This window comes from Rattus norvegicus, chromosome 2 (genome assembly GCF_036323735.1).
Source record: "Rattus norvegicus strain BN/NHsdMcwi chromosome 2, GRCr8, whole genome shotgun sequence".
Classification (NCBI taxonomy): Eukaryota; Metazoa; Chordata; class Mammalia; order Rodentia; family Muridae; genus Rattus; species Rattus norvegicus.
In genome coordinates, this window is record NC_086020.1 from 185,861,144 (window position 1) to 185,872,561 (window position 11,418).

An 11,418-nucleotide genomic window follows, 5' to 3' on the forward strand; every position below is an offset into this window, starting at 1 on the left:
GCCCTGGCTGTCCTGGAACTCTGTAGACCAGGCTGGCCTCAAACTCAGAGATCCACCTGCCTCTGCCTCCCAAGTGCCGGGATTAAAGCCATCAGTGCCTGATCATTTGGCACTCGTGGAAGGCTCTCAGTATGGAACTGTCCTGGAATTCACTATGCAGACCAAGCTAGCCCCATCTCTCAAAGATCTGCTTGCCTCTGCCTCCCAAGTCTGGGACTAACGGCGTGTGTCACTGCCCTGTGCATTCGGCACCGACTTACCACTTCCCTACTTGACATTCATGGCCTTTTTCACATTATGTTTTCTTCTCTGTATCCTGTTAACTTTACTTCTCCCTCCCTAATATCTCAGTATCAGTTTTGTGTCCTGTTCTGTGATTTTTCTAGTCTTTTGGAAATGACATTCATCTTTTCAGCTTTGTTACTTCCAGGAAATTCATTTCCAAATGTGTAGACATTTTATTTTAGCTTCCAGGAACATATTAACTATTGGCTACACATTTCAACTTGGCTATCTTGCATCAGTCAAAAGCCAGGCTTGAATGTTGCCCTAAATTAACTTCCCTTTCTGACCTTCCTGTCTTTATTAGTGGTTTCACAAGGTGGTTTTCCAAACTCAGAAAGATACTATAGAATCTTTTGTCCATTTTATTCACAGCATTTGCTACTAGGTCCAACTTCAAATGTTAATTTTGTCTTTCTACTATGAAGTCATACTACACTTAGGTCTTCCATGAAATGGGCAGTATATTCTGCTTCCTCACACCTCCTAACCAGCATTGTGGGTATTGTACATGGAAGGACCTTCAACTGACTGAAGCAGTGTACTCTGTTTCTTTCTTTAAGGTCCTGCTAAAGTCAGACAGCCCAACAGGTGATGTTTTGCTGGATGAAACGCTCAAACACATTAAAGCAACTGAGCCAACAGAAACTGTGCAGACGTGGATCGAGCTACTCACTGGTGAGATGACTGAAAATAGCTCACAAGCTGCATATTTGGTTATCTTTGGCCTGCTTATAAAGTTAGAGGGAAGAGGATAGAAACACAGCATGCTAGGTAATTTAGTATGATTAGCCAGCACCTAAGGCTTCTGAACACTTCGACTTAATTGTCTGCAAGACTTATTATTCTGCTCTGCAAGGTTTGTTTTGTTTTGTTTTGTTTTGTTTTCTGACAGGATCTCATAGCCCAGGCTGGCCTTGGACTTGCTGTGCAGCCAAGGATGACCCAGCAATCCTGACCCTTATCTCTCCACACTTCAAGTACTGTGACAATCATGTGCCACCATATTCAGCCCATGAGATCTCTCTCTCTCTCTCTCTCTCTCTCTCTCTCTCTCTCTCTTTTTTAATGAGTGCTTTTTTATTTTTTTTTTAAGATTTATTTATTTATGTATTTCATGTATGTGAATACACACCAGAAGAGGGCATCAGATCCCATTACAGATGGTTGTGAGCCACCATGTGGTTGCTGGGATTTGAACTCAGGACCTCTGGAAGAGCAGTTAGTGCTCTTAACCGCTGAGCCATCTCTCCAGCCCCAAATAAACCTTTTCTCGTTTTTGTTTTTTGTTTTTTTTGGTGTTTTTGAGACAGTGTCTCCAAATGTAGTCCAGATTGGCCCTGAACTATCAGTAATTCTGCTTCAGCCTCAGAAGTGCTAGGATCACCACCACTCTTGGCTAATAAAGATTTTAAAAAAAAGTTTAATAAGTTTTAATAAAAGTTTATTTTAAAAAACAAAGGGCTGGTGAAATATTCTGGCAGGCAGAAACCTTACCATAAAGTCTAATGAGTTGATACTGGGAGATCACATAAAAGTACGAGGGGAGAACCAACTCTACAAAGTTGTCTTCTGATCTTTGCACGTGCACTCCTACAGTCAGTACACACATATACAATGCAAAATAAAGAAACAAAGTTTCTTGGGAAAGTCTGGAGATGAAATGTAGATGGTCAAGTGCTTTTTGCTGGCAAGAAGTCCTGGGTGAGATCCTTAGCACCACACCAACTAGGGTGATGATGGTTCATGCCTATAACCCTTGCACTTGGGAGGTGAAGGCAACAGGTTTAGAACTTGGGATCATCCATGGCTATATAGCAAGTCTGAGGCCAATCTGGGACACAGGAGATGCTGCTCCAAAAAACGAAACAAAAGAAAACAAATAAGTAAGTAAGTAGTCCTCTTGACTGGATATGGTAGTATATTCCTTTAATCCCAGTACTTGGGAGGCAGAAGTAGGCAGATCTCTGGGTTTGGGACCCACAAATTCCTAGCCAGCCACTGCTACACGGTGAGTGTACACTGCTATACTGTCTCAAACGAACACCAAAATAAAGTCCTACTGAAGAACACTGTTAACGTGGATGTGGTGCTGTCGATCTGCAATTTCAGTACTAGGGAGACAGAGGTAGGATTGGGAGTTCTAGGTCACCTCAGTTTACACAGTGAAATGTCTCAAAAAGCCCAACAAAATAAAACTGTTAAAAAGTTCTCATCAAGGCTGGAGAGATGGCTCAGCGGTTAAGAGCACTGACTGCTCTTCCAGAGGTCCTGAGTTCAAATCTCCGCAACCATATGGTGGCTCACAACCATCTGAAATGGGCTTCCGATGCTGTCTTCTCATGTGTCTGAAGACAGTGTACCCACACACCTGAAATAGATAAATCTTAAACAAAAAAAAAGGGGGGGGGTTGGGGATTTAGCTCAGTGGTAGAGCGCTTGCCTAGCAAGCGGAAGGCCCTGGGTTTGGTCCCCAGCTCCAAAAAAAAAGAAAAAGAAAAAGAAAAAAGAATAAGTACAGCTCTTATAAAGGATGCAGGTCCAGCTCCTGAAACCATGTCTGGTTTGGTTTTTTTTTTTTTTTCCGGAGCTAGGGACCGAACCCAGGGCCTTGCGCTTCCTAGGCAAGCGCTCTACCACTGAGCTAAATCCCCAACCCCGAAACCATGTCTGTTAGTTTGCAACCCCTGTAACTTACATTCCAAAAAATCTTGACACCCTCTCTGGCCCATTTCAGAGTACACACACACACTCACACTCACACACACACACACTCACACATACTTTACTTTAAAAGAAAATTTAAAAATTAAACCAGATATAGTAGCAAAGGCCTATAATCCCACCATGTGAGAGGCTAAGGCAAATGACTGCCACAGGTTCAAGGTCAGCCTGCTGTTCAGTAAAGCTATCTCAGATCATGCTAGTATTTACTGAGGTGACAACCAGGATATTGATATAGGTACAACATCTTTGTCTTTCATTTCCCAGTGTTAGGTGTTTTACTGCTAAAATAGTTCTTGAACTTATGTACTACATCTGTGTCGATGGATACATTTGTGTTGATGCCTATTTGAATTATTCTACTTTTTAGCTATTGGAACCAAGGCTTCTGTAAACATTGGTGAATAATTTTTTTTAAAACATCTTACTATGTTTGTGCATGTGTGTGTGCCCATCCCCCAAGTCCCTACTACCATAGTGCACATGTGGAGGTTATGGGACAACTTTGAGGGATTGGTTCTCCTCTCTTACCATCTGGGTTCAGGGGATTGAACTAAGGTAGTCAGGCTTGGTTGGCAAGTGCCTTGACCTATTGAGCTATCTCACTGTCCTCATTTGTGGACAACTTTGTGATATTTTGTCTCAAAATAAAAAAAATTAAGTGATGCCTTGTATGGTGGTGCACTTTTAATTCCAGCACTCAAGAGGCAGAGGCAGGTGGATCTCTGGGAGTTTCAGGACAACCAGGTCTACATAGAGAGACCCTTCTAAAAAGAGGGACAGAGGAGATGGGGGGAGGGGAAAGGGGGAAAGGAAAAAAAGAGGGGAAGGAAAGGATGGGACTCTTGGCTGACAGTTTGACTTTTACTTTTCTGGCCTCCTTTTTTCTGACTCTTAAGTCAGCTGTTGATCTTACTGTAGCTCTAATATGAGAAATCATTTTTCTTAGGCCACCGTCCAAGGTTGCCTCTTAGTATCCCTGGCATTAGATATGATTTTACACGTATCCTGTGTGGGGCCCATTGAGTTCAAAATGTGTAGGCAACTGTGTCATGATCCTGCCTTTTTTTTTTTCCAATGTTTTTTCCTCTCTCCCTTTCTTCCTGCGCTCTCTCTCTCTCTCTCTCTCTCTCTCTCTCTCTCTCTCTCTCTCTCTCCCTCCCTCTCTCTCTCTCTCTCTGTTTACTAATGTGTCAGTCCTGAGGACATCCCACATTTCTCTGAGGCTCTCTTCAGACTACATAATCTCATTTTATGCTGTAAAATAGGGCTTCATGTAGCCTGGGATGGCCTCAGATTCACTTGGTAAGAAGAGATAAACACTTGATTCTCCTGCCGAGTAGCTTAGTCGTAGGCATTCATCACAGTGCCCAGCTCAAACTCTCAAAGACTGCAGATTCTTTGGCTAGCTCAAATTTGTTGTTAGCCTCTTAGATAAATTTTTATTTAAAGATTTGGTTTTTTTATGTATGTGATTGCACTGTTGCTGTCTTCAGACACAGGTCCCATTACAGATGGTTGTAAGTCACCATGTGGTTGCTGGGAATTGAACTCAAACTCTGGGAGAGCAATCAGTGCTCTTAACCTCTGAGCCATCTCTCCAGCCCCTTTACGTAACATTTTAATTTTGCTGTTTTTCTCTCAAATTCTAGAATTTCTATGTAATTATATAACTTCTGGTGTCTCTTTTCAATTTTTTCTAATTTTTATTTAAATTATGAGTCTATGTCTGTGTGTGTGTAGAAATATTTGGCCTGCAAAGACCAAAAGAGTATGTGAGACCCCATTATAGCTGTCCTTATAGGCAGTCTTGAGCCTCATCACATGAGTGCTGGCACACTAACTTGGATCCTCTACAAGAGCAGTATGCATTCTCAACTGCCAACCACACCCCCTCATTAAGTCACCTGGTTAGCATGTCACTTTTTAATCAAAGGTTTTGCCAATGTCCCTGTATTTTCTTATTGCTGTGACCAAATACATGACAAGAAGTAATTTAGAAGGGGAGAATTTATTTTGACTTGAAGAGAGAAGCTTTATTTTTGTTCAAGTTTTGGGAAAGGCATAGCACTGGGAATGGGAGGCAGCTGCTCACATTTGCCCACAGTCAGGAAGCAGAGAGATGACTGCTGATGTTCAAAAGGCTTTCCTTTGTCTCTTTTACTCAGTGTTTTACACATCCAAGGTCTAAGATGGGTCTTTCCTTCTCAGCTCACCCTCCTAGATATGGCCTTTACAGACATACCAAGGCAGTCCCTTTTTATTATTACATTGATATTTACATAGTGTGTGGGGTGTGCTCGAACATGTGCCTCAGTACACATCTGGAGGTCAGAGGACAACTCAAAGGAGTCGATTTTCTTCCACCATTCAGGGCCAAGTTCAAACTCAGATTGTTGAGCTTGGCAGCAAGGGCCCTGACCCACTGAGCCATCTCAACAGTTGCCCCTTATTTTTAGCACACATACATATGTGCGTGCACCATTGTGAAAGTCAGGGGCCATCTTTCAGGAGCCAGTTCTCTCCTTCCAGGTTTCTGAGATCAGCCCTGGATCACCAGGCTCTCCCAGTAAGCACTTGTTATCTGCTGTCTCTTCCAGCCAGCCCTCTCCTGGCAATGGAAATCAAGGTGACAATGAAAAGCAAGCAGCATAATCCTTTTAACCAATTAAATTTTTGTGTTTTTTCTACGTTTTGTTTTTATTTTATGTGTATGAGTATTTGCCTAGACTGGAGAGATGGCTCAGTGGTTAAGAGCACTGACTGCTTTTCCAAAGGTCCTGAGTTCAAATCCCAGCAACTAATGGTGGTTCACAACCATCTGTAATGGGATCCAATGCCTTCTTCTGGTGTGTCTGAAGACAGTGGCAGTGTACTCATGTATAATAAATAAGTAAATTTTAAAAAAAGTATTTGCCTTCACATATCCTAGTGAGCCTACATGAGCCTGCGGAAGCCAAGGGAGAGCATTAGATCCCCTGGATCTAGAGTTATAGACAGTTGTGAACTGCCATTGTGGATGCTAGTTACCAAACCCTGCCTGGTCCTCTGGAAAAGCAACCAAGTTCTCTCCATCACTGAATCATCTCTATAGGCCCACCTTTTTGGGTTTTGTTGTGATTGTTATTCACTGAGACAAACTGATCTTGAAACTCGTTGTGTAATTAAATATGACTTTGAAGTCTTTATGTTCCTCCTCCTGAGTGCTGGGGTTGCTAACGTAGGCTACCATATCTGATCCAATTAAATGTTCTTGTTGTTTCTTTGATGCTGGAGATTCATCCTAACGCCTAACACATGCTAAGCAGAGTCTAAACTACTGAGCTGTACTTAGGTTTTCTTTTTCACCCATTACTGTTGAATATATATGATGTGAGGTCTAGACACAACTATTATAACCTGCCCCATATTTTTTTTTTACAGAAGCAAAAAATACAAAAATAAAGGCTAGTAACTTGGAAATTTCCTTTTCTGTTTTTTTCTGAGGAAGACTACAGTCTTGATTATGAACTCAGTTTGCCCTTCTAGTACAGAACTTCTCAAAGTTAAGATGGGACATTTAGGGTCCCAGTGTTTTGAGCCTACAATACTAGCATGCTCTTGTCCATCAAACCCAGGAAGCGAACCTCAGTCTTCTCAGCTTTACCAGTTCAAATAGAACTTCTGCAATATAGAAAACCAAAATTCCATGAGAACCTGGAAGAGTCTACCAGAGATGCATGTTTTAAGCCTAACTTACTAGAGTCACAGCTGCTTATTATCTGGGCGTGGGAATGCACACCAGAGGCACCAGTTTGAGGACAGACATAAGGAAATATAAGCCACCTTGTATATGCTCTGATATTGTCTCAGGATGGCAGCTTACTATTATATGTTCAAAGGTTGTGTTTAAACCCCTAGTGTCTGTGACATCCTTCAATCAAGCTCCAAATCCTCTTATGATTGTACATGTGTGCATCTAGTATAAGCAGACACTCTTGGCCCACCAGAACTGACCATGATCCCAGCAGGGTTTTGGTTACTGTTAAATTCCAGGAGGCTTTGCCTGTTGATGTTTGCTCTCATAATCCTGGCCATTGTTCTTTACCAACATTTCCATGGTTTTCAACAACACCTTTAGACTTAAAATTCTCTACACTCAACCAAATGGCCTTCTTGGGTTCAACTGTGGAGCTTTTTCTGCTGACCTTTAGCCAATTTCTCCTAGTGTGATACCCTCTTGCTCCATGGTAGTAGAATGGCAGACAGCCTCTTGTCCTCTTTCTTATCATTTCTTTTCTAGTCTAGAACTTCTTTGAAGAAGCTAGAATGGGGCACTTTGGGCCATATTGTCAGGTCACCAATTCTGAATAGGCCTTCCACCCAGTAAGTAGAAGAAAGGGGACCTTAGACCTCTCAGTTTTATTTTATTTTATTTTTTATATTTTATTTTTAAATATGAAACACTTCAGGAATTTCCATGTCACCCGTGTGCAGGGGTCATGCCAATCTGTGTATCATTACAATTTTAGTATATTTGCTGCTGAAGCAAGCACAGTGTTTTTTAGTTTTATCAACCCAACTAGGACATACATGTGATATGGAAAAGAAGTCATCCTAGAAAAACTAATATCTTGAAGAAAATGGCAAAAACATAAGAACAAGGGCTGGGGAGAGAGAGCCCAGTCAGTAAACTGCTTTGCCTTACAAGCATAAAATCATGAATTTGATTCCCAGAACCCATATAGATGGATGGATGGGTGGGCAGATGGATAAATAGAGGAAGGAAGGAAGGAAGGAAGGAAGGAAGGAAGGAAGGAAGGAAGGAAGGATAAGTATTCTAGGCCAAGTAATCTGCATTTTAATCCCAGTGAGGAGACTAGCTTGATGACCAGCCAGCTCAACCTTCTTGGCAATGTCCAAGCAGGTGAAAGACCCTGTCTGAGAAAAAAGAGGTAAGGTAGGGCTAAATGACCCTGAAGCTGTTCTCTGACATCTATGTTCACACACACACACACACACACACACACACACACACACACACACACACACCACACAAGAATGACTAACAACATTACAGAGAATTCATACAAGAGTTGAAATAAAGGGCCAGAGAGATGGCTCAGTGGTTAAGAGTGCTTCCTGCTCTTCCAGAGGACCTGAGTTCAATTCCCAGCACTCATGTCAGGTGGCTTGCAAGAGCCTGTAACTTCAGCTCCAGAATATTCAACACCCTATTTTGGTCTCTGTGCACACCTGTGTACATAAATAACTACAAATAAACCTAAATAAATAAAGAACAAAAATTAAAAATCCAGGGGGCTGGAGAAATGGCTCAGCGGTTAAGAGCACTGTCTGCTCTTCCAGAGGTCCTGAGTTCAATTCCCAGCAACCACATGGTGGCTCACAGCCATCTGTAATGGGACCATTCTGGTGTGTCTGAAGACAGCTACAATGGACTTATATAAGATACATAAAATAAATCTTTAAAAAAAATTTAAACAAGACTCAAATAACAAACTGGCTTTTTAAATTTTGTTTTCCACTATTTGTTTCCCAACAGGTGAGACATGGAACCCCTTCAAATTACAGTACCAGCTGAGAAATGTACGAGAACGAATTGCCAAGAACCTGGTAGAAAAGGGTATTCTAACCACAGAGAAGCAGAATTTTCTGCTGTTCGACATGACCACTCATCCAGTGACTAATACAACAGAGAAACAGCGACTAATGAAAAAGCTTCAAGACAGTGTGCTGGAACGGTGGGTAAATGACCCTCAGCGGATGGACAGGCGAACACTGGCGCTCCTGGTGCTGGCCCACTCCTCCGATGTGCTGGAGAACGTCTTCTCTTGTCTTACAGATGATAAGTATGATGTGGCAATGAATCGAACCAAGGACCTAGTAGAACTGGACCCTGAAGTGGAAGGGACAAAGCACAATGCCACAGAGATGATCTGGGCTGTGCTGGCAGCCTTCAACAAATCCTAAAGCCAGTAGGCAGGTTTCTCCTTTTCCTTGCTGGCTGGTGACTGTCAGAGACCCCATCACTGAGTTTGGCGTGATAAGATACTGTCATCATTTTCCCTCATTTTGAATCAAACGCCTGACTTGAGGAGGACAACCTCAGGGCCTCTCCATGGGCCATTGACCTTTCAAACAAACTATTTCTCCTCGCTTCCACTCTGACTGAATGAAAGGGGTGAACCCACACACATCTAATAAACATCTCCCATTTCTGGGTTTAGTTTTAACCAGTGTGCTTCTGGATAAACAGGAGTTCTTATGTGGGGATTAGAGTTTCCCAGCAAGAAAATGATGTGAAGGAAATGAAGAGTGAACCATATCTAATTTTTCTCCATTATTCATGTTTTCTCAGTCTTTGTCTCTCCACCTCTGTTAAACAATGACGCTTCCTGAAATCACCAACTCTCTGAATGAGAGGCAATGGAAACAAGACTAATTTTTGAAGCAAATGGTTCCTGAGATTATACCTCCCGCCTGCGATTTTTCTCATCTTTATATAATGAAAACATTCCAAGTTTGATGACCTGAATTCCTTAGTTCTAAAGGCCGAAATGTAGACCACACTCCTTTTTTAGAAGTATCTTGCTCCTACGTTCATTAAGTAAGAAAGAGTCTGAATTGAAAAAGCAACGTGCCTCAGTCACCTCCTTCATATAGCCAGCATTAGAACTTGTAGAGAAGGAGGAAGGCAATATGAGACTTCACATCTTTGAAACCAAGTGTCGGGATAAACACCTGTCATCCTAGCACTTTAAGAGATAGTGACAGCGGGGTTGAGGATTTAGCTCAGTGGTAGAGTGTTTGCCTAGCAAGCACAAGGCCTTGGGTTCGGTCCACAGCTCAAAAAAAAAAAAAAAAAAAGGAAAAAAAGAAGTGACAGCTAGATTAGTGAATTCAGGGCTAGCCTTGGCTATATGAGACCATCTCTCATTCAAACATTAAAGATTTTTCATCCTTTAGTATGTGACTGTCCTGTTTTCTCTAGACTACTTTAAATATCTCTACTCTGATGAAATTAAGGGAATTGTAAGTTTCAAGTTCCAAATTACAGCATTGAGTCTAGAAATGTAGCCAAACTCCATATTTTCATAGTCCCTGTTTTTATTTCCTACATAAACTGATAAATTTTCCCTGTACTTAAGGGCTTTGGCAGTAATTCTGTCTATATTTAATCTATTGGCACCCTCTAAATTGTGTTTTCTTTCAACACAGTCATCCTGGCCAAATCCTTTAAAATGTTTTTGCTTCAGTAAAGAGGTTGAAGAGCTCCTATTTAAAAGGGCAGTTGAATGTCACCAGCAACAGATGCAAAGCCTAGGTTCAAGGGTTGTAAAGAGGCCAGCACTGTGTGGTGCAGATTTCAAGCACCCTGTTGATCACTGGGGAGAGACTGGCTGTCACACAGTCACTGGACAGATGACTTGGACTCATACCAAATGCTTCTAATCAGAAATAAATTAGTATAACTTCATCTGTTTCCCCGAACCTTCCTAGGTCCATGAAAGGTCTCCAGCTCACTGTTACTGTTTTCATTTCATCTGACTCTTAGATGAGTAGAGATAGAAGTTGTCATTTGAGAAGCTAAGTAGAGCCTTAGTCTGGCTCTCTAGAAGGGCAAAAGTCAGCCCATGTATTATCTAGCAGCTCATCTTATCTTCCCATTGGAACAATTCATAGTGAATTGACACCAGGCTTTTCTTTGAAAGCTTCAGCTTGTTTGGGGGATAGAAGTTGAATTCTTTCTTGCAACTCTCAGTGTTTACTTTTATATGTCCATACAATGAGGATGTCTTCACTTCTAATCTGTGTAATGTTCACTGCCAAGCACTCATTTAGTGTATATTGCCTTCATGTTTCTGTATAATAAAGATCAATAATTGTGCCTCTCGTCTCTTTGTACATGGTTTATATCTTTATTAGTTGTAATATATATTGACAGTGCTGACCTGGGCACCAGTTAATATCCTAGTAGATCTCCATCTCAATCAAAGTAAATTACCCAGGAATACAGTATTACCATTGAAGATAATGAAAATGGCTTTTCCTGTGAATACCTTGCAAATGACACTTGAGTTTTTCTAAGAGATGAACCTAATAATGCTCTTGATGGCCAATGCCCCAGTTCTAACCATTAGCTTATAAAAAAATATAATTGCTTATGATTGGCTTATTATTCTTCTCTCCCTTAGAATGTCTACAGCACAGATCCCCTTTATTATTTTAAACATTTTTTCAAAAGATTTCATTTTGTGCATAAAGATGTTTTACCTACATGTGCATTTGTGTACCACATGCATGGAATTCTGCCAGTGGAAACTAGACGGCCTCAGAGTCCCCCAGAGCTGGACTTAGAGATGGTTGTGAGTCTTGTGGGTACTGAGAACCTATCCTATGTCCTCTGCAAGA

At 41.5% G+C, this 11,418-nt stretch overlaps 1 protein-coding gene and 1 pseudogene across 2 annotated transcripts in view; one reads left to right on the forward strand and one right to left on the reverse strand.

Annotated features, from left to right (window-relative positions):
* The window catches only part of Golph3l (golgi phosphoprotein 3-like), a 31,159-nt gene extending 20,265 nt beyond the window's left edge, over positions 1 to 10,894 (forward strand). The window contains exons 4-5 of one of the 2 annotated variants that reach the window (XM_039102357.2): positions 846 to 960; positions 8,549 to 10,894. In XM_039102357.2, coding sequence (XP_038958285.1) covers positions 846 to 960; positions 8,549 to 8,976 — 543 coding nt within the window. In that variant the 3' untranslated portion in view covers positions 8,977 to 10,894. The remainder of the gene's footprint in view (positions 1 to 845; positions 961 to 8,548) is intronic. The other variant, NM_001007698.1, reaches the window with a different exon arrangement.
* Rnu6-857 (RNA, U6 small nuclear 857) lies at positions 7,438 to 7,537 on the reverse strand (annotated as a pseudogene).
* Positions 10,895 to 11,418: the final 524 nt, after the last annotated feature.